The 24,103-nt window shown below is 39.8% G+C and overlaps 1 protein-coding gene across 1 annotated transcript; it reads right to left on the bottom strand.

Annotated features, from left to right (window-relative positions):
- Positions 1-921: 921 nt before the first annotated feature.
- Positions 922-18,418, bottom strand: LOC135239179 (B-cell receptor CD22-like). The gene is made up of 4 exons (XM_064307676.1): positions 18,219-18,418; positions 17,891-18,130; positions 16,720-16,989; positions 922-1,268 (listed from the first exon to the last, which is right to left on the bottom strand). Exons 2-4 carry the CDS (start codon positions 18,117-18,119, stop codon positions 922-924), a joined length of 846 nt encoding a protein of 281 aa, XP_064163746.1. The 5' UTR covers positions 18,120-18,130; positions 18,219-18,418.
- Positions 18,419-24,103: the final 5,685 nt, after the last annotated feature.

Here is a 24,103-nt window from a genome sequence, read left to right as displayed (position 1 = left end):
TGTACATATGGCAGGCACGCTGTCCGCGAATCAGCCAATGGCATTCCTGCCATTCAAGTGACAGAGGCCAGAAACTGATAATTTACATGGCAACTCCTTGACAAAATCGTGGAAAATAAATTCTGGCCGTACCTTGTATTAGGACCAGTAGAGCAGAAGCACTCTGATCTCCAAGTCTGCTCTGTGCCTCACAGTAGTACTGACCTCTGTTCCAGGATCTAAAGTTAGAAAAGATCAAACTCTGTCCAGATCCTGCCTGCCAGACTCCAGTTTCATTCTGCTTAACCCAGGAGTAGCTCTGCACTGGTGGGTTGGCATCACTGCGGCAGGTCAGAGTCACTGAACTGCCCTCCACTATTTCACCAGAGGGGCTCACTGATACTAAGGTGTTCTTGGGAGCATCTGAAATCAATAGAAAAATGTGTTCAATTCCATTTAATTTCTCAATCACTGTGATTTGTCTCAAATGGATTGAGAACCATTTATTGCAAAGGAAAGTTTATAATGCAGCTGAAATATCACACTGCAAATTTCTTTCTTTGATTGGAAATGAGTAGAATAAATTGCATCCTTTTATGGGGGTTGGAAAATAGCCTTGAGACACAGGTTAGAAAAGCTTTCAATAATGACAGCAGTATTTAGATTTAAAAAAAAAAAAATTATTTAGCATTATTTAGAAAGGTTAAAAACAGAAAAAGAAACACACAATAAGGTTTGCTTGGTTTATTAAGTGTAACGATTACTTGGTATAAAACATCTACAGTACATATGGTATGTTTGTTTGCCCTGTGCAAACTCAGAATGACTACTCGTTTAACTTATGACATGTCCGTATCATCTGGCTTACTCATGATGTTAAATTAAATATATCTTTATAAGATTTTCCCTCCACTGGCCAGTGTGACTGCTTTACTCAGGGTCTTACTGCTGTGATGTTTCCCAAAGACACTGACTCTCTGCTCTGTGTGTCTGAAGCAGAGATGCACTGATATACTCACACTGCACATTAAGATGTTTAGGAGGAGATTTTTTTGCCCCAAACCTATTCTGTGCCTCACAGTAGTATTTTCCTACATCCTGCAGTGTGAATGTATTAATGGTGTAACTCCATTTTGATCCTCTCCATTGGAATGTTGATCCAGTCCTCCTATACCAGATGTAATTCTGCACTGGTGGGTTGGCATCACTGCTGCAGGTCAGAGTCACTGAACTGCCCTCCACTATTTCACCAGAGGGGCTCACTGATACTGAGATGTTTTTGGGGGAATCTGAAAAAGAAAATAACAGGTCCTGCAGTTTTATATAGATCTCACACTGGGGTGATCTTGGGAGCATCTAAAATCATTTGAAAAATGTGATAAATTCCATGATTTCTCACTCACTGTGTTGCATCTCAAAGCACTAGCAGAGACATTTATTTCAAAGGGAAGTTCACAATTGAGCTGAAATCTCACAATGTGATGTGGAGGAGTTGTGTGGTTAGGGCGCCATCTGCAGGTGGAGTGGGAGCAGTATAGCTGGCTAACAACCACACCTGTTTGCAATTACAATTGATTGGTAATAGTTTATATGCTCTGCCTGCAGTGAGACCGGGGTGCTGGAATGAGAGACGCAAGTGGGAGCGGTATGCCATCTAATCCCCGTCCTTATCGTGTGTGTTTTGTTTTGTTTTTGTTTCCGTGTTTTTGGTATCGAGTGCACAATAAAACTTTGGTGCCTCTAACAATGACGGATTGTGTGGTTTGTGGGGACAAGGACTGCAGAACCTGTTACAGTAAATATCCCAGTATATCATGCTTTGTTACAAAATGAACTGGATATACTGAAACTTTTTATGGTAGTTGGTAAATGACACAGCAGAATCAAGTTTTCAAAAGTGACAACAGTATTTAGATATGTCTTTTTAGCATCTTCATTAATAATGATAACTTCATTTTAAAAAAAGTTGAACTGCTACATGTGGTACCTTTTTTGCCGTGTGCATACTCAAAATGACTACATGCTTTACTTAAGACATGTCAATATGGTCAGACTCATCACTGTATGATAATGTAATTATAACTGATTTCTCCTCCACTGGCAAGTGTGACTGCTTTACTCAGTGTGTTACTTCTGTGAAGTTACCCAAAGACACTCAGGAGATACTGACTCTCTGCTCTGTGTGTCTGAAGCTGAGATGCACAGATATACTCACACTGTACACCAAGACGCTTAGGAGGAGATCTTTTTGTCCCAATCGCATTCTCTGCCTCACAGTAGTATTCTCCAGCATCGGAGGAGTTGATTTTATTAATGGTGTAACTCTGTTCTGATCCTCTCCATAAGAATGCAGATCCACCCTTCCTATACCAGGTGTAGTTCTGCACTGGTGGGTTGGCATGGCTGCTGCTGCAGGTCAGAGTCACTGAACTGCCCTCCACTATTTCACCAGAGGGGCTCACTGATACTGAGACGCTCTTCGGAAGATCTGGAAGAGAAAATAAAAGGTCTTGCAGTTTTAATTAAAATTCACACTGAGGTGTTCTTGGGAGCATCTAAAACCATTAGAAAAATGTGTTAAATTCCATATAATTTCTCAGGCATTGTATTGCGTCTCAAAACACTAGTAGAGACATTTATTTCAAAGTAATCTTTATAATGGAGGTGAAATGTCACAATGTGATGCGGAGGGATGGTGTGGTTAGGGCGCCATCTGCAGGCAGAGTGGGAGCAGTATAGCTGGCTAACAACCACACCTGTTTGCAGTTACAATTAATTGGTAATGGTTTATATACACTGCCTGCAGTGAGGCCGGGGTGCTGGAATGAGAGACACACGCGGGATTGGCATGCCATCTAATCCCCGTCCTTATCGTCTGTGTTTTGTTTTGGTTTTTTTCCGTGTTTTTGGTATCGAGCGCACAATAAAGCCTTGGTGCCTCTAACAACGACGGATTGTGTGGTTTGTGGGGAAAAGGACTGCAGAACCTGTTACAGTAAATATCCCAGTATATCATGCTTTGTTACAAAATGAACTGGATATACTGTAGCTTTTTATAGTAGTTGGAAAATGACACAGCAGAATCAAGTTTTCAAAAGTGACAGAAGTATTTAGATATGTCTTTTTAGCATCTTCATTAATAATGATAACTTCATTTTTTAAAGTTGACCAGCAGTATGTGGTATTTTTTTTGCCCTTTGCAAACTCAAAATGACTACACGATTTACCTAAGACATGTCAGTATGATCAGACTCATCAGTGTATGGTAATGTAATTATATCTGATTTCTCCTCCACTGGCCAGTGTGACTGCTTTACTCAGTGTCTTACTGCTGTGAAGTTACCCAAAGACACTCAGGAGATACTGACTCTCTGCTCTGTGTGTCTGAAGCTGAGATGCACTGATATACTCACACTTCACATCAAGTTGTTTAGTAGGAGATGTTTTTGTCCCAATCCCATTCCCTGCCACACAGTAGTATTCTCCTGCATCCTGCTGTGTGATGCTTTTAAAGGCGTAACTAGATCCTCCCCATGGGGATATAGTTCTATTATTCTTATACCAGGTGTATATCTGCACTGGTGGGTTGGCATCACTGCTGCAGGTCAGAGTCACTGAACTGCCCTCCACTATTTCACCAGAGGGCCTCACTGATACTGAGACGCTCTTTGGACGATCTGAAAGAGAAAATAACAGGTATTGCAGTTTAAAAGAAAAGTCACACTGAAGAATTCTTGGGAGCATCTAAAATCATTAGAAAAATGTGCTCAATTCCATATAAATTCTCACTCGCTGTGTTGCATCTCAAAACACTAGCAGAGATATTTATTTCAAAGTCATCTTTATAATGGAGGTGAAATCTCACAAGGTGATGTAGAGGGGTGGTGTGGTTAGGGTGCCATCTGCAGGCAGAGTGGGAGCAGTATAGCTGGCTAACAACCACGCCTGTTTGCAATTACAATTGATTGCTAATTGTGTATATGCTCTGCATGCAGTGAGACCGGGGTGCTGGAATGAGAGACGCACGCGGGAGTGGCATGCCATCTAATCCCCGTCCTTATCGTGCGTGTTTTGTTTTGGTTTTTTTTCTGTGTTATTGGTACCGAACGCACAATAAAGTCTTGGTGCCTCTAACAACGACGGATTGTGTGGTTTGTGGGGAAAAGGACTGCAGAACCTGTTACAGTAAATATCCCAGTATATCATGCTTTGTTACAAAATGAACTGGATATACTGTAGCTTTTTATGGTAGTTGGAAAATGACGCAGCAGAATCAAGTTTTCAAAAGTGACAGAAGTATTTAGATATGTCTTTTTAGCATCTTCATTAATAATGATAACTTCATTTTTTAAAGTTGAACAGCAGCATGTGGTATTTTTTTTGCCCTTTGCAAACTCAAAATGACTACACGTTTTACCCAAGACATGCCAGTATGATCAGGCTCATCACTGTATGATAATGTAATTATATCTGATTTCTCCTCCACTGGCCAGTGTGACTGCTTTCCTCAGTGTCTTACTGCTGTGAAGTTACCCAAAGACACTCAGGAGATACTGACTCTCTGCTCTGTGTGTCTGAAGCTGAGATGCACTGATATACTCACACTTCACATCAAGGTGTTTAGTAGGAGATGTTTTTGTCCCAATCCCATTCCCTGCCTCACAGATGTATTCTCCTGCATCCTGCTGTGTGATGCTTTTAAAGGTGTAACTGGATCCTCTCCATGAGAGTTCAGCTCTATTCTTAACCCAGGTGTATCTCTGCACTGGTGGGTTGGCATCACTGCTGCAGGTCAGAGTCACTGAACTGCCCTCCACTATTTCACCAGAGGGCCTCACTGATACTGAGACGCTCTTTGGACGATCTGAAAGAGAAAATAACAGGTATTGCAGTTTTAAAGAAAAGTCACACTGAGGATTCTTGGGAGCATCTAAAATCATTAGAAAAATGTGCTCAATTCCATATAATTCTCACTCCTGTGTTGCGTCTCAAAACACTAGAGAGAATTTATTTCAAAGTAATGTTTATAATGGAGCTGAAATCTCACAAGTGATGTGAGGTGGTGGTGTGGTTAGGGCGCCATCTGCAGGCAGAGTGGGAGCAGTATAGCTGGCTAACAACCACGCCTGTTTGCAATTACAATTGATTGGTAATGTGTATATGCTCTGCTGCAGTGAGACCGGGGTGCTGGAATGAGAGAGCGACGCGGGATGGCATGCCATCTAATCCCCGTCCTTATCGTGGTGTTTTGTTTTGTTTTTTTTCTGTGTTATTGGTATCGAGCGCACAATAAAGCCCTTGGTGCCTCTAACAAGACGGATTGTGTGGTTTGTGGGGAAAAGGACTGCAGAACCTGTTACAGTAAATATCCCAGTATATCATGCTTTGTTACAAAAATGAACTGGATATACTGTAGCTTTTTATGGTAGTTGGAAAATGACCAGCAGAATCAAGTTTTCAAAAGTGACAGAAGTATTTAGATATGTCTTTTTAGCATCTTCGTTACTAATCATAACTTCATTTTTTGGGGTACCTTTTTTACCGTTTGCAAACTCAAAATGACTACACAATTTACCTAAGACATGTCAGTATGATCAGGCTCATCACTGTATGATAATGTAATTATATCTGATTTCTCCTCCACTGGCCAGTGTGACTGCTTTCCTCAGTGTCTTACTGCTGTGAAGTTACCCAAAGACACTCAGGAGATACTGACTCTCTGCTCTGTGTGTATGAAGCTGAGATGCACTGATATACTCACACTTCACATCAAGGCGTTTAGTAGGAGATGTTTTTCTCCCAATCCCATTCCCTGCCTCACAGTAGTATTCTCCTGCATCCTGCAGTGTGATGCTTTTAATGGTGTAACTGGATCCTCTCCATGAGAGTTCAGCTCTATTCTTATACCAGGTGTGTATATGCACTGATGGGTTGGCATCGCTGCTGCTGCAGGTCAGAGTCACTGAACTGCCCTCCACTATTTCACCAGAGGGGCTCACTGATACTGAGACGCTCTTCGGAGGATCTGAAAGAGAAAATAACAGGTCTTGCAGTTTTAAATAAAAGTCACACTGAGGATTTTTTGGGAGCATCTAAAATCATTAGAAAAATGTGTTAAATTCCATATATTTCATCAGCATTGTTTGCTCTCAAACACTAGTAGAGACATTTATTTTAAAGTAATGTTTATAATGGAGCTGAAATCTCACAATGTGATGTGGAGCAGTGGTGTGGTTAGGGTGCCATCTGCAGGCAGAGTGGGAGCAGTATAGCTGGCTAACAACCACGCCTGTTTGCAATTACAGTCGATTGGTAATGGTTTATATGCTCTGCCTGCAGTGAGGCCGGGGTGCTGGAATGAGAGTCGCACGCGGGATTGGCATGCCATCTAATCCCCGTCCTTATCGTGTGTGTTTTGTTTTGTTTCTGTGTTTTTGGTATCGAGCGCACAATAAAGCCTTGGTGCCTCTAACAATGACGGATTTTGTGGTTTGTGGGGAAAAGTACTGCAGAACCTGTTACAGTAAATATCCCAGTATATCATGCTTTGTAAAAAAAAATGAACTGGATATACTGTAGCTTTTTATGGTAGTTGGAAAATGACCCAGCAGAATCAAGTTTTCAAAAGTGACAGCAGTATTTAGATATGTCGTTTTAGCATCTTCATTAATAATGATAATTTCATTTTTTAAAGTTGAACAGCTGCATGTGGTACTTATTTTGCCCTTTGCAAAGTCAAAATGACTACACGTTTTACCTAAGACATGTCAGTATGATCAGGCTCATCACTGTATGATAATGTAATTATATCTGATTTCTCCTCCACTGGTCAGTGTGACTGCTTTACTCAGTGTCTTGCTGCTGTGAAGTTACCCAAAGACACTCAGGAGATACTGACTCTCTGCTCTGTGTGTCTGAAGCTGAGATACACTGATATACTCACACTTCACATCAAGGTGTTTAGTAGGAGATGTTTTTGTCCCAATCCCATTCCCTGCCACACAGTAGTATTCTACTGCATCCTGCTGTGTGATGCTTTTAAAGGTGTAACTGGATCCTCTCCTTGAGAGTTCAGCTCTATTCTTAAACCAGGTGTATCTCTGCACTGGTGGGTTGGCATCGCTGCTGCTGCAGGTCAGAGTCACTGAACTGCCCTCCACTATTTCACCAGAGGGGCTCACTGATACTGAGACGCTCTTCGGAGGATCTGAAAGAGAAAATAACAGGTCCTGCAGTTTTATATAGATGTCACACTGAGGGGTGACATCTATATAAATATACTGATATACTGATACTGAGATGCTCTTGGGAGAATCTGAAGGAGGGAAAAATGGTTTGTAGTTTCATGTGAAATTTTAACCTGACTCAGGCATACTGTATGTAGTGTTTTCCCATCATTGCATTATGGCATGCTTTCAGGTATTGAAGTTTCATGCAACGCTATAATGACAGAACATTTACATGCAGCATAGTATAATCTTTACAATTTAGCTGAAAAATATAATTGAAAACTTTCAGAACTGTGAGATTTGAAGAAGTTTGAAAATCAGAAATATTGACAGCCACACAAGTTTGCCTAGCACTCACATTTCACATTAAGAGCCACTGCAGGGGAATGAAGCTCATAGCCGTTCAGAGCACAGGCGTAGCGGCCTCGGTCTTCACTGCTGGCTGTGAACTGGTGACTCTGACCAGTGAAGGACAGAGGAGATCCGTCCCTGTACCAGATGAAGGCTGGGCTGCCAGTCAGAGTGCAGGTAGTGCTACAGGTCAGTCTCACACTCTGTCCCTCTGTCACTGTGTCAGGATTCACCATCACCTGTAGATCTGCAAATAGCAAATTAAACCTGTAAAAAAGCTTCCAGTCATACTTGTGGGTAGATAATCCTCTGAGTTTATAGCATAGAATAATTACCAGTGACTTCCAAAGCGACACCAAGTTCTCCAGTATATTTATCACAGGCGGTCAGGACCCTGAATCGGTATGTTTTTGAATCGCTTTCTCTCAGCTGGTTTATTCTGAAAGTGCAGTCATTGTTCTGATTCCCCAGGTACTCCACACGGTGAGAATACTCTGGGTCCTTGGACAGGTCCTCAGGCTCCTGTGGCTTGTTCCAGTGAATAAACCAGAATGTTTTCTGCACTGTGCAATCTGTGGGATTTGAGTAAGTGCAGCTCATGTCTACTGAAGACCCCTTTACGGCACAGATTCTCTCAGGGGTGTAAGTCACTCTCCATCCCCTCTGGCTCAGAACACCTGAAAAATACAAACACACAAAAGCACACACACACACACACACACACACACACAAACGCACGCAGACACACACACACTCACATACACACACACACACGAGCGCGCACACACACATGCGCACACATACACACAAACACATGTATACATACACATACATACACACACACATGCGCACACATGCGCAAATGCACACACACTCACACACACACACACACAAATTCACGCACGCACACACACAAACACACTGCTCAGAAATCCTTTAAAACACAGATGTGTTGGCAACATGACAGATAAGGGATTCAATTAACAAAACTTTAAAACAATTGCACCTAACTTCTCCAAAACTATTGAACATCAATAATTGTACTTGTATTTCAATACTAATAGATTGTCAGTAGATGGCAGTAGCCCTGATCAGTGTGAGTTTCAGAGGTACAGGAAGTTTTGCTTAGTAGCTAGCTTTGCTAGAATGTAGTAGCAAACCAAGCAAGTTATGAGCGAGTGTCTGCATATACCGTCGGCTGAAAACTGTTATGTTTTGCTTGCAATGAAAACAAACTGCTTTCATTAAAACGTGGCACCGGAATATTTGTGTCATTATTCTAAGAATGCAACATGCACAATCAACAGCTCCGATCATCTAGTACAGCCACAGATATTTATATCATGCCTCTGTCTCAGTTTCAATGCTCAGTGTGAAGAGGATCTTCATCTTAAAGGTTCTCTCTTTTTCCCCTCTCTTCAGATGAGCTTGTTGCACTACTCTAAACTAATGTACTGTAGAAAATTAATTTACATAAAGTATATTCATTCTTTAATGCAATTTAAATGCATTCACTTTTGTTGCTTCTGATTGAGTTAATGAAGGGAGAATAATAAATATGAACACATGCTGATAAATATTATATATGTAGACTGAAACATCAAAACAACATTTGGAAAAAAAAAAACACAAACAATTTACCTGACACGGAGAGGACGATTACCAACAAGGTATTGAAGAGCATGGCTGCATCAGATTGAAAATATTTATCCAAATACACATATATAGGTCTTGATTATCATTTAGACTGTGAAAATGAACAGCACAAACAAAGACTGTCAGAGTATTCTACTAATTTGCAGAAATACCAGAATAACAATTATTACACAAGCACACACAGTGAGTTAATGTGCTGCTAATGCCTAAAAATGCTTTGGGTTTTATGAAGAGCTCACAAAGATTCCAGAAAGCAGAGACTCAAACCGCCTTTTACTTGATGAATGATATTTGTATCGAAGGGGCTGCAATCATTTATAGTCCAAAAATTTTATTTAATATTTCATTAAAGTTTAATCTTTTTGCACCACCAAATATTGTGACGTAGTTTTGACTAAATGTAATAAAATGATAATACACTTACCAGGAGAGAGTTCTGATCTGGCCTCAGTGGTTTGTTAATGAGCCATTAGTATAAAACAGCCTTACTGACACAGCAGTGTGGCTGAATATGATCGCAAATGAAATGCTTCACACTAAATATAAAAGTGGAATGTGTTAGAGATCTGATTCACTTCCTGAAGATCATACACATTTAAAATTTTATTGGATACAATAAGACTTTGAATAAACAAGAGTTTGAATAAAATATACAGAAACGTTTGCTTTGTGTCTTGACTGGACCAGTAGTGCCTTTTTCACAAAGACTGGGTAATTCTCATTTCTTTGTCCCCACTGTATTATTGAAATTCAGATGTTAATAATTATGTTCATTTTTGCACAGTATGCTTATAAAATAAACATAAATACTATGTTTTTATCAAAAATGATTCCGGATTACAACACAAACTGTTGCTAAGATCTGAGGCCCACTTATCCTGAGCTGGAGCTGGTGCTGGAGCCTATCCAAGCATGCATTGGGCGAGAGGCAGGAATACACTGGACATGCTGCCAATCAATCGCAGGGAACACACACCATTCAATCACACATTCATACCTATGGGCAATTTAGAGTCTCCAATTGGCCTATTTGCATGTTTTTGGACAGTGGGAGGCAACCGGAGTACCCGGGGGTACAAACTACAGACACAAAGGCCCCAAACTGAGATTCGAACCCAATGCCTTCTTGCTGTGAGGCGACAGTGCTACCCACTGCACCACCATGCCATCCCTATTCCAATACATGTACAGTAGAGGTTAATATAAAAGTGACTGTAAAAGGTGTGATAGGCATCAGGCACAGGTAAACACTCATGCATTCAGGAGCCCTATACAAAATCCATTACCTAAACCAGATTATTTAATTCAGTTTAGTAAAAGATCTTCCAAGAAATTGATCTGAAATGTACATACAGGACTCATCGATTTTATTAATTGCCCCATCTACAGGTAGATTGAATGTATTGCATCCATCTATCCCTCCTAGGTAAATGTTACTGCCACAAACAGCTTGCTTTACCATTGCTACCATATGTAGCTCAGTCGTGTTTAAGTTTCATGCATCGGATTTTTGACATGAAGCTGGAACATCAACAAAACGCTGCTGATGCTTGGCCTATAACCCTCTTATTAACATAAAGATTGCACACACTGTACTTTCACAGAAGATGAAAGGAGTGGATAGGCATAGTTTTCGTATCTTTGTGTATGGCAGCAGTGCAGTATGGTGGTTTGGGGGTCCAGAGTGTGGCTCTGACCACAGACAGTTAAAGCGCTGCTCACTTCCTGCAGCCTGTTCTATTCTTTATTTTATTCCACATCTCAGTTCAGTTGGGGTGGAGCAGCGCTGTTTCTGTGGTTGATGTTCATGTGACCTTTTAGAACTTTGCTTTTGCTTTGCCTGTTATACGGTCCTTCATACACATAATTAGTTGCGTTTCAATGCTGATATTTCATAAAGATGACTTTTACTACATACAACCTATTGTATAGTATTATTATAGTATCTTTCAAAGAGATGAACTTGATCCCCACGTGAAATAAATGGAATGCAGGCAAAACATGATGGCCATATGAAGAAAATAATGATAATATTTTTCAGAACAGAGGTTCGAGGTTCACAGTGTATTACAATGCTCAAATAAACCTTAATATATTGATACACAAAATGAAACAATGTATGTAAAGGAAACAAATATTAATATGCATTCTTTCAAATATCTAAAACCAGACAGAAACTTAAATATGTGATCAATACAACAAGGCAATGTAAAATTAAGTACTAAAACACTGTTTTAAAAACATCTAGGACCTTACCTTTAAAAGTGACTTGAGTTTGGAGATTATAATCTGCGCAGACTATAATAAAATATGAGACTGTAATATCTTCAGACATGGGCCTGGAGGACTATGCAAAGGAGACGCGCACACACACACACACACACACACACATTATTTCAAGAATAAAATTTAGTCTCACAAAAGTTTAAATGATGGCAAAATCTATCATTTTCTTCAGGAATAGAGCACACCAGTAAATGCAGTTCATTTACAGTTCTGCCCATGTTATGAAGCCAAAGAAATCTACTCATCTCTGTTGCAGAGCTGTGAATAAACATGAACTTCAGATAATTTCTATGCTCTACATTTCAAAGCAGATTTATGGTAAAAACAAATGAAAAAAGATTCTGATCAGCCTAGAATCCCTAAACCAAATTCAAATTAAAATTCAAAATAACTTTATTTATCCGTTAGGAACATAATTTGTGCAAAAGCGTCAGTGCATGCTCAGCACATAACCGGACAAACGACAAACACAGATTATGCAACATACAAGTGTAGATTAAAACAGATGTCCGCCTATAGGGCATCTAAACAACGTATGTGATCGTGTGTATACAATTTAGATTGTCATTTCCTGTAACATATGTCTTTAATTTTTGCTTTCCCAGTCTATTGAGTTAAACAGGTTAAATCAAATCATAGTAATTCTAAATAGATTTTAGCTTCTGAAAGATATTGTAACCTCTGTAAACTGGCATTAATAAGCAGAACTGAAGTAAATAAATTTTTTACCTGAGGCAGAGAGAAGGGCTTACAAAAATACTGTTGAGGTTGTCTAGAGCATGGCTGCATCAGCCTGAACATATATATAAAAAAACATAATTTATATTATTTCTTTTGTTTTATAAGCCATAACCAAAATTCCACAAAAAATCACTGATATTAAGCATTTAACAGATAGCATGGAAAGTAATAAAATAAAGAGTTACTTTCAGAAAACAATGATCTTTTTTTTTATTTTTTTTTATTATTATTATTTCATTTTACATTATTATAATTTTAAGAAAGCTAATTTACTGTTTTAACGAATGCTGTGCATGTTTTCCCCACTGGTCACATAGCCACCTTTCAGCAGTGAGAGAGACTGATCTCCATTAGGATCACTAGATTAGCACAGAATAAAGCACTCGCTGTAATCCGTAGATCAGAGAACAACAACACTGTACTTAAATTTCTCCACTGTTTAAAAAAACGCAATGAATTTAAGCTTGCAAAAATCAAAGATGTCTTCTCTCAATTTCTATCAAGGCACTCTACTGAATAATGTACATAATTTTACAACTCAATGAAAAAATGTGTTAACAGCCATTAAGAAAAAGAGTGTCCTGGCCAAGACAGGCAGTAGCTCATGCAGTTTAGCATCGTTGAAGAATGACAATATAAAATCTAATTATGGACAACAAAGATTATTTTACAAGAATGCAACTTCACTGTGTAATTTGACATATTGGTACATAATAATGAATATAAAAACATTAAAGAGCTGCATGAGCATCACAGCTGTGTAAAATATGTTAACAGTAGTTTAAAAGCCAGAAAAAAGAGGGAAGCATGTTCCATTGCGAATGACAATATTTTGCTGCAGTAGCCTAGCCTATAACCCCAAGATCAACATATAGATTGCACTTACTTTCGCAGAAGATTAAAGGAGCGGACAGGTGTAGTTATCTTTGTGAAAGTATCAGAGCTCTGGTGCCTCAAAGCGGGTACTGTGAGGTGCCCCTGCTTGGCTCTTTTGTGCAGAGCGGGCGCGGCTGCGGGTGAAGCTGCCTAATTTCAAGGCAAGAGCCACCCTGACCACAGACAGTTAAAGCGCTGCTCACTTCCTTCAGCCTGTTCTATTCTTTATTTTATTTCACACCTCAGTTCAGTGTCCTGAGGAGAAGGGCTGTTTCTGTGGTTGATGTTCATGTGACCTTCTAGAACTTTGGTTTGGCTTTGCCTGTTATACGGTCCTTCATGCACATAATTAGTTGCATTTCAATGCTTATACTTCATGAAGATGATTTTTACTACATACAGCCGATTGGATTGTTGTATCTTTCTATTTCCAGAGAGAAATGATCCCACATGAATAAAATGGAATTTATTATTTCTAAGAGTTCACAAAGATGCCTACAATGATAATTTTATCAAAGGTTCAGTTCACAGTGCTTTACAATGCTCAAATAAATCATAATATATTGATAGACATAATAAAACAATGTATGTAAAGAAAACAAATACAAAGATGCATTATTTCAAATAGCTAAACAGACAGAAAGTAAAAATGGGGTGAATACCATTAACAAGGCAATGTAAAATGTAAAGCTAAAACACTGATTTAAAAGATATTGGACCTTGCTTTTAAAAGTCACGTGAGTTTGGAGATTATAATCTGCATTAATCTGCATTATAATCTTCTCATTCAATGTGAGAGAGTACATGCGCATGTACATGAGTTATGAGCGTGTGTGTAACAGGGTTATATAAACGTGTAACGGTGTCACAGGAGCATGCATGCAGCAGGGTTACATGAACATGCATGTTGCAGCAGGGTTACATGAACATGCATGTTGCAGCAGGGTTACATGAACATGCATGTTGCAGCAGGGTTACATGAACATGCATGTTGCAGCAGGGTTACATGAACATGCATGTTGCAGCAGGGTTACAGTACTCTGGGAAAAATCCTCCAACAACAGCTCTGTATAAAATGGATGATCTAGCAGAAACAGACAGCAGTTCTGTAAAGTTAAAGACAAAAAGAGGCTCTTTCACCCTGATCTCCACCATTTCTCATTCTCTGCAGATTCTCTCCTCTGTGTGTTTTAATCCCACACTGAGGCCTCGTCAGCTCTCTGAAGCGCAGAGTTTGTGTCGCTGGCTGCGTTTGTCACTCTCTGAAGGCTCTGCTCTGAGGTGAGATACAGGAAGAGACTCAGTCACACATAAGTGCGCCTCCAGTTGCACTGCTAAAGGGGAACCAGAGTGGCCACACAGTCCCTTGCATTCCCTATCCACTCTGTGGCCCCGAGAACGGATTCCTCTGTTGACTTAGTGGATTATATATCTCAGAATCACTTGAAGAATTTACATTACAGAAGTATATTTTTCACATGTTAAAAAATCATACTAAATAATATCCACAGATACAATTACAACATATTGAGAGTTAAGTGGGGGATATTCCTCAATAGTTTTAACCAATAAAAATAAGGAGGAAGACTGAAATTGACTGCATCACACAGTGATGAACCGGATGAACTGTAACTTGCCTGGTGTGTATCTGTGCTTTGTGTCTTATGCTCAGCACAGACCTACTGACTTTGTAGTTTCATAAAAATACAGCCTGTACACAGAACTGCCCTTTGCTTTTCTGAACGGCTGGTACGGTTATAATGGTGAGAATATCCAGGTGGAAACTTGTTACTTACAGTAAGAGAGCGTCTGCTCCTCCGTCTCTCTCTGTTGGTGCTCTTCTTCCTGCTGAAAAGTGTGGAGGGTGGGGGGGGGTGAGTAACAGACCTTCAGGAGCTGTGGATCAGCCATCCCAGATGACATTTGGTCATAACATTCCTACCCGCTCCTCTGAATTAAACAGCAAAACTGAAAGATTACTGCATATCTCTCTGACATTTAATGGGTCATTTGTAAGTATATGTGTTCTCAGTGATGATTGATTTCCAGATGCTTTTGCATTGCAAACATTTACCTTGTGCACACCATGACAGCAAAGAGTGCAAAAGCCACTATGATTCCAACAACCCTCCATACAAGCGCTGTCCTATCTTCTGCTGAAAATATACAGACCTAGCATTTAAATTTACATTTATATAGCAGAGACTATAATCCAGTGTCATGTAAAATAAGTGCATGCATAAATGTCGGTCAAAGGTCAATGCAACACTCAAAACCAGCAAAGAAAACAAAAAAAAACAGATATGAACGTGCATACCATAATTCCCCAAAATATATAAACTATAATATATCTTCAAAATTGTGTAGATGTACTTTAGGTGGTATAAATCAAAAATAAGCAAATAACCTGAATTACATATGAAATACGAACATGCAGATACACATGTCAACTTCAAACAAGTGTGCACAGATTCACTGAGATGTCTTCCCATTGGGAAGTGATGAACAAGTAGCCAGAGAGCTCTGACAAATGTTTGAATGTGTCCCTGGTGCATCAGTTGAAGCTTTGGTTTGTCCATTTTAGTGTGATCTTAAATTTTAACAGTATGCTTAACTTGAATTCACTTGGTCTGAAAATGAAAAGAGCCTCTTACTGGTTGGGTGTGGGGGGGGGGGGTTGGGGGGGGGTTCAGGCAGGTGACTATAGCCTTCCTCGGACTGGGCACCAACCAAAACTGAACTTCATCCCTATTCCTAGAGTATCACAGAGTAAGAGAGCTGATCTCATATCATGTTTCCTCTCTTCATATCCAAGCTTTATCCATAATGACCTAAAGGCAAAACTGATCCTAGATCAGACCTATTCTCTGAGACGCTTGATGGACCATAGAGTTGTGCTTGGAGGTTCTGGGCAAGTGAGTCATGCTTTCTAATCTGGATGATGGCTCCTGTGGTCCAGGCCATACAGTGTAGTGAGTGATACTATGACTCAGATACTATGACTCCAGGGGTGAGATGTGTTAAATTCTATATAATTTCTCAATCACTGTGATTTGTCTCATATACATTCAGAACCATTTGTTTCAAAGGAAAGTTTATAATGAAGCTGAAATCTCACACTGCAATTTCTTCTTTATTTGGAAATGAGTAGAAAACTGCATCGTTTTATGGGGGTTGGTAAATGGTCTTGATTTAGCATGGGGACATACCATGTAACAGTGCCATTTTTTATCAGCTTTCAGCTGTCTATGGTCATCAGCATGTGTAACAGAACGGTTAAAAATAGAAAAAGAAACACAAAAACCAAATATCTTGGTTGATTAAGAGTAACTATATTTTGGTATAAAACATCTACAGTCCATATGATATGTTTGTTTACCCTGTGCACACTCAGAATTACTACGCGTTTTACTTATGACATGTCCGTATCACCTGGCTTACTCATCATGTTAAATTAATTATGTCTTCATAAGATTTTCCCTTCACTGGCCAGTGTGACTGCTTTACTCAGTGTGTTACTATTGCAAAGGTTCCCAAAGACACTCAGGAGATACTGACTCTGCTCTGTGTGTCTGAAGCTGAGATGCACTGATATACTCACACTGCACATCGAGGCATTTAGGAGGAGATCTGTTTGTCCCAATCACATTCTCTGCCTGACAGGTGTATTCTCCTACATCCTGCAGTGTTATGTTTTTAATAGTGTAACTCCATTCTGATCCTCTCCATGAGAATGCAGATCCAGTCTTCTTAAACCAGGCGTATCTCTGCACTGGTGGGTTGGCATTATTCATGCAGGTCAGAGTCACTGAACTGCCCTCCACTATTTCATCAGAGCAACTCACTGATACTGAGATGCTCTTAGGAGGATCTGAAAGAGAAAATAACACGTCCTGCAGTTTTATATAGATGTCACACTTACTCAGCTCAGTTAAATGAAATCGAGTATGGGTTCACACCCTCAGTTCTTCCAGCATTTCAGGCTTAATGCACAGAAATGAAGAGGCACATATATGGAACTTCACTAGATATACATATACAATATATAGATTGCATACAGTATATGGACTACACTAGTACATTACTCTATCATATATGCATATGTACTGTACATAACATATATCACGCTGTTTAAAATTATGTTTTTTAATGATATCACCCAGCAGTTAATCAAACTGTATGTTCTACTCTGACAGACAGGCTGCAGCATTCAGAAATATATGCATTGGCTATTTTCACTAAAGATGCTGCCCATCCAAGCCATTCTAAATTACAGTACAGAATTACTCACACAGCACTTTGAGATTAATTATCTGCCTCACAGTAGTATTCTCCAGCATCCCTGGATTAGATATTTTCAATGGTGTAACTCGATCCATATTCATTCCATGAGGGATAATATCTTCTATTCTTATGAACCCAGGTGTATCTCTGCACTGGTGGGTTGGCATCACTGCTGCAGGTCAGAGTCACTGAACTGCCCTCCACTATTTCACCAGAGGGGCTCACTGATACTGAGGTGCTCTTAGGACGATCTGAGAGAGGGAACAATGATTTGTAATTTCATGTGAAATTTAAACCAGACTCAGGCATACATTGTATTTTCAAATCAAAGCATCATGGCATGTTTTCAGGTATTGAAGTTTAATCCAATGCTTTAATGTCAGAACATTTACATGCAGCGTAGTATAATCTGTACAATTTAGCTAAAAATTAGAGTTGAAAACTTTCAAAACTGTGAGATTTGAAGAAGTTTGGCCTCTGGTACTCACATCTCACATTCAGAGCCACTGCAGGGGACTGAAGCTCATAGCCTTTCACAGCACAGGAGTATCTGCCTGCATCTTCACTGCTGGCTGTGAACAGGTGACTCTGATCAGTGAAGGACAGAGGAGATCCGTCCCTGTACCAGATGAAGGCTGGGCTGCCAGTCAGAGTGCAGGTGGTGCTACAGGTCAGTCTCACACTCTGTCCCTCTGTCACTGTGCCAGGATTCACCATCACCTGTAGATCTGCAACCAGAAAATTAAACCTGTAAAAAAGCTTCCAGTCATACTTGTGGGAAGAGTATCCTCTAAGTTTATAGCATAAAATAATTACCAGTGACTGCCAACGCGACACCAGGTTCTCCAGTAGAATTTCCACCATCAAGGTCAGTCAAGATCCTGAATCGGAATGTTCCTTAATCAGTTTCTCTCAGTTTGTTTATTCTAAAAGTGCAGTCACTGTTCTGATTCCCCAGGTACTCCACACGGTCAGAGTACTCTGGGTCCTGGGACAGGCCCTAAGGCTCCTGTGGTTTGTTCCAGTGAATAAAAATGTTTTCTGCACTGTGTGAGATGGGGGATATGAGTAAGTGCAGCTCATGTCTACTGAAGACCCCTTTAAGGCACAGATTCTCTCAGGGGTGTAAGTCACTCCCCATCCCCTCTGGCTCAGCACACCTGAAAAATACACACACACACACATGCAAACACACACACACACACATGAGCACACATACACACAAACACATGTATACATAAACATACATACACACACATGCGCACACGTACGCAAATGCAAGCACACACACACACACACACACACACACACACAAATGCACGCACACACACTCACCGGAATACTTGTGTCGTCATTCTAAGAATGCAACATGCACAATCAACAGCTCTGATCATTTAGTACAGCCACAGATATTTATATCATGCCTCTGTCTCAGTTTCAAAGCTGAGTGTGAAGAGGAACTTCATCTTAAAGGTTCTCTCTTTTTCCCCTCTCTTTTCAGATGAGCGATGTTGCACTACTCTAAATTAATGTAGTGTAGAACATTATTTTATATAAATTATATACATTCCTTAAAGCAATTTAAATGTATTCACTTTGGCTTTTGATTGAGATAATGAAGAGAGACTAATAAGTTGGAAAACATGCTGATAAATACTAATACTTATATGTAGACTGAAACATCAGAACTACATTTGGAAAAAAGAAAAACAAACAATTTACCTGACACAGAGAGGACGTTTAGCGACAATGTATTGAAGATCATGGCTGCATCAGATTGAAAATATTTATCCAAATACACATATACAGGTCTTGATTATTATTTACACTGCGAAAATGAACAGCACAAACAAAGACTGTCAGAGTATTCTATTAATTTGCAGAAATAGCAGAATAACAATTACTGCACAAGCAACACAGAGTTAATGTGCTGCTAATGCCTAAAAATGCTTTGGGCTTTATGAAGAGCTCACAAAGATTCCAGAAAGCAGAGACTCAAACAGCCTTTTACTTGATGAATGATATTTGTATGGAAGAAGCAGCAATCATTTCTAGTCAGAAAATGCATTTAATTTTATATTTGATTCCAGTTTAATCATCTTGCACCACAAAATATTGTGACGTAGTTTTGATTAAATGAAATAATATGATAATACACTTACCAGGAGATAATTCTGATCTGGCCTGAGTGGTTTGTTAATGTGCCATTTGTCATGGTCCTGTTTTCCTGTCTGTGTTTCCCTTGTTGGGCCGCCAGATGGCGGCACTTCTGTTTTGTGTCCTGCTCCCCCCCTGTTAATTGTATGATTGTTTCATTGTCTCGTTATCCCATCATTGTTCCCACCTGTGTCTTATCCCCTCCTTTTGGTTTGATTGCTTTTTGAGTTCACCTGTGTCTTGTTACCCCTGTCTATTTAAGTTCTCTGTTCCCTTGACTCGGGTGCTGGTTCCTTGTGTTTGTTTCCTGACTTTCATGTACCTGCCTTCTTGTGTTTGTTCCTGAATTCTGTTTGAAAACCGATTATACCTGCCTGTGTTTTATTTGACCTGCCCTTGTGCTCTGTTTGACCTGCCCTTGTCCTCTACCTGCCTGTGTTCTGCCCTGCCCATGTTTGTGAGTTCCTCTTGTTTTCTGTAGATATTTTTTGAGTTTGTGTTTTTGCCCTTCGTGTCCTTTCTGTTCCCTGTTTGTTTGCCTTATTTAGATTTTTTGAGTTTGTGTTTTTGCCCTTCGTGTCCTTTCTGTTCCCTGTTTGTTTGCCTTCCTTTCTGTAAGTAAAGTCTGTTAATTTTCTGTAAGTAAAGTCTTTGTTAATTTTCTCCCTTTTGAGTTTCGTGTTTTTTTCCACTCTGCGCCTGGGTCCCAGCACCCGTACCGTTACACCATTAGTATTAAACAGCCTTGCAGACAGAGCAGTGTGGCTGAATATGATCGCAAATAAAATGCTTCACACTAAATATAAAAGTAGAATGTGTTACAGATCTGACTCACTTCCTGAAGGTGATACTTGTTTTAGATTGTATATTTTATTTAAAAGTTTGTATCTGATACAGAGTCGTTTGCTTTGTGTCTGGACTGGACCAGTAGTGCCTTGTCAAAAAGACTAGGTAATTCTCATTTCTTTGCCCCCACTGTATTATTGAAATTCAGATGTCAATAATAATGTTCATTATTGCATATTATTCTTATACAACATAACTACCATGTTTACAAAACACAAACTGTTGCTAAGATCTGAGGCTTTGCCTATTCCAATACATCCATCAATCCATCCATTATCTATACCTGCTTATCCTGAGCTGGAGCTGGTGCTGGAGCCTATCCAAGCATGCATTGGGCGAGAGGCAGGAATACACTCTGGACAGGCTGCCAATCTATTGCAGGGAACACACACCATTCACTCACACATTCATACCTATGGGTAATTTAGAGTCTCCAATTGGCCAATTTGCATGTTTTTGGACCGTGGGAGGCAACCGGAGTACCCGGGGGTACATGCAAACTCCAGACAGAAAGGCCCCAAGGCGAGATTCGAACCCAGTGCCTTCTTGCTGTGAGGTGACAGTGCTACCCACTGCACCACCGTGCCACCCCTATTCCAATACATGTACAGTAGAGGATAATATAAAAGTGACTGTAAAAGGTGTGATAGGCATCAGGCACAATTAAACATTCATACATTCAGGAGCCCTATACAAAATCCATTACCTAAACCAGATTAATTTCGTTTAGTAAAAGATCTTACAAGAAATTGATCTGAAATGTACATACAGAACTCATCTATTTTAATAATTTTCCCATCTACAGATATATTGAATGTATTGCATCCATCAATCCCTCCTAGGTAAATTTTACTGCCACAAACAGCTTGCTTTACCATTGCTACCATATGTAGCTCAGTCGTGTTTAAGTTTCATGCATCGGATTTTTGACATGAAGCCGAAACATCAACAAAACGCTGCTGTAGCTTAGCCTATAACCCTCTTATTAACATAAAGATTGCACACACTGTACTTTCACAGAAGATGAAAGGAGTGGACAGGCGTAGTTTTTGTATCTTTGTGTATCGCAGCAGTGCAGTAGGGTGGTTTGGGGGTCCAGAGTGTGACTCTGGGAGCTCTGAGGTTGCAGTTTCCATCTCCACCTGGAGCACTGCTCTGGGACCTCAAAGCGGGTACTGTGAGGTGCCCCTGCTTGGCTCTTTTGTGCAGAGGAGTAGCGGGCACGGCTGTGGGTGAAGCTGCCTAATTTCAGACGAGTGCCACCCTGACCACAGACAGTTAAAGCGCTGCTCACTTCCTACAGCCTGTACTATTCTTTATTTTATTTCACATCTCTGTTCAGTTCTGCTGGTGCAGCACTGTTTCTGTCGTTGATGTTCATGCGACCTTTTAGAACTTTGGTTTTGCTTTGCCAGTTATACGGTCCATAATTAGTTGAAATTTCAATGCTGATATTTCATAAGGATGACTTTTACTACATACAACCTCTTGTACGGTATTGTGTTAGTTATTGTATCTTTCACATTTCAAAGAGATGAACTAGATCCTCACATGTGAAAAAAATGGAACTTATTTATTTATTTATTTATTTATTTATTTATTTATTTATTTTTTTTGGGGGGGGGGATATGCAGGCAAAACATAATGGCCATATGTAGAAAATAATGATAGTATTTTTCAGAACATAGGTTTGAGTGCTTTAAAATGCTCAAATAAACCGTAATACAGTAATACACAAAATAAAACAATGTATGTAAAGAAAACAACTAAAAATATGCATTATTTCAAATAGCTAAACAGACAGAAACAGTAAATATGGGCTCAATACAACAAGGCAATGTAAAACGTGAAACAAAAACACTGTTTTTTTTGCCTTTAAAGTGACTTGCCTTTAAAAGTGACTTGAGAATATAATCTACATTAATCTGCATTATAATCTTCCCATTCAATGTGAGAGAATATATGCGCATGTACATGAGTTATAAGCATGTGTGTAACAGAGTTATATAAACGTGTAACGGTGTCACAGGAGCATGTCTGCAGCAGGGTTACATGACAATGCATGTTGCAGCAGGATTACATGAACATGCATGTTGCAGCAGGGTTACAGTACTTTGGGAAAAATCCTCCACCAACAGCTCTTCATAAGATGGAGATTCTAGCAGAAACAGACAGCAGTTCTGTAAAGTTAAAGACAAAAAGAGACTCTTTCACCCTGATCTCCACCATTTCTCATTCTCTGCAGATTCTCTCCTCTGTGTGTTTTAATCCCACACTGAGGCCTCGTCAGCTCTCTGAAGCGCAGAGTTTGTGTCGCTGGCTGCGTTTGTCACTCTCTGAAGGCTCTGCTCTGAGGTGAGACACAGGAAGAGACTCAGTCACACATAAGTGCGCCTCCAGTTGCACTGTTAAAAGGGAACCAGAGTGGCCACACAGTCCCTTGCATTCCCTATCCACTCTGTTGTCCCCGAGAACGGATTCCTCTGTTGACTTAGTGGATTATATATCTCAGAATCACTTGAAGCATTTACACTACAGAAGTATATTTTTCACATTTCAAAAAATCACACTAAATAATTTCCACAGATACATGTTCAACATATTGAGAGTTAAGTGGGGAATATTCCTCAATAGGTTAAACCAATAAAAATAAGGAGGAAGACTGAAAATGACTGCATCACACAGTGATGAACTGGATGAACTGTAACTTTCCTGGTGTGTATCTGTGCTTTGTGTCTTCTGCCCAGCACAGACCCACTGACTTTGTAGTTTCATAAAAATACAGCATGTACACAGAACTGTCCTTTGCTTTTCTGAACGGCTGGTACGGTTATAATGGTGAGAATATCCAGGTGGGAACTTGTTACTTACAGTACGATAGCGTCTGCTTCTCCCTCTCTCTCTGTTGGTGCTCTTCTTCCTGCTGAAAAGTGGAAGGGGGGGGGGGGGTGAGTAACAGACATTTAGGAGCTGAGGATCAGCCATCCCAGACGACATTCTGTCATAACATTCCCACCTGCTCCTCTGAATTCAACAGCAAATTAGTAAAAATACTGCATATCTCTCTGATATCTAATGGTGAATATCTATAATAATGTCTTCTCAGTGATGATTGGTACCCAGATGCGTTTGCATTGCAAACATTTACCTTGCACACCATGACAGTAAAGAGTGCAAAAGCCACAGAGATTCCAACAACTGTCCATACGAGCACTGTCTTATCTCCTGCTATAAATAAACAGATATAGCATTTCAATTTACATTGAATTCCCTATTTTCTTGTTTTAGTTTACATTGTTTAGATTTAGGTATAGCGGCTGTGGGATGTATTCTTTTATTTTACTGTTAGTATTCCTGTATATTGGTCATCTGGGTCAGGTATCTATGGCTATCTGAGTATGCAGTACTCACAATGCACAGCAGAGGGCAGTAGCGGAGCTGCTTGGGAAGGAAATGGGATGTCTCCGTGCACAGTTCAGTGTTTGCCAAAGCAGTGAAAGTGAAACATGTTACTACGAAGTGATCATTCTTTTGTGCATTGTATTGGATATTGCAGGTGAGATAATGGTTTATAAGTGATGCAGCGCCACTGTATTAGGAGGGAAATGTGTATAATGTGTTTTGAGGAACTAGAGTGTTTTGACTAAGTTAGCTAACGTGGCGCATGTGGAGTGGGGCCTAGCAATATGATTAGCCAT

The sequence above is a fragment of the Anguilla rostrata genome, chromosome 1 (genome assembly GCF_018555375.3).
Source record: "Anguilla rostrata isolate EN2019 chromosome 1, ASM1855537v3, whole genome shotgun sequence".
In the NCBI taxonomy this organism is placed as follows: Eukaryota; Metazoa; Chordata; class Actinopteri; order Anguilliformes; family Anguillidae; genus Anguilla; species Anguilla rostrata.
The sequence above is the reverse complement of the archived record's forward strand: the minus strand, read 5'-3'. Positions and strand labels throughout refer to the sequence as shown.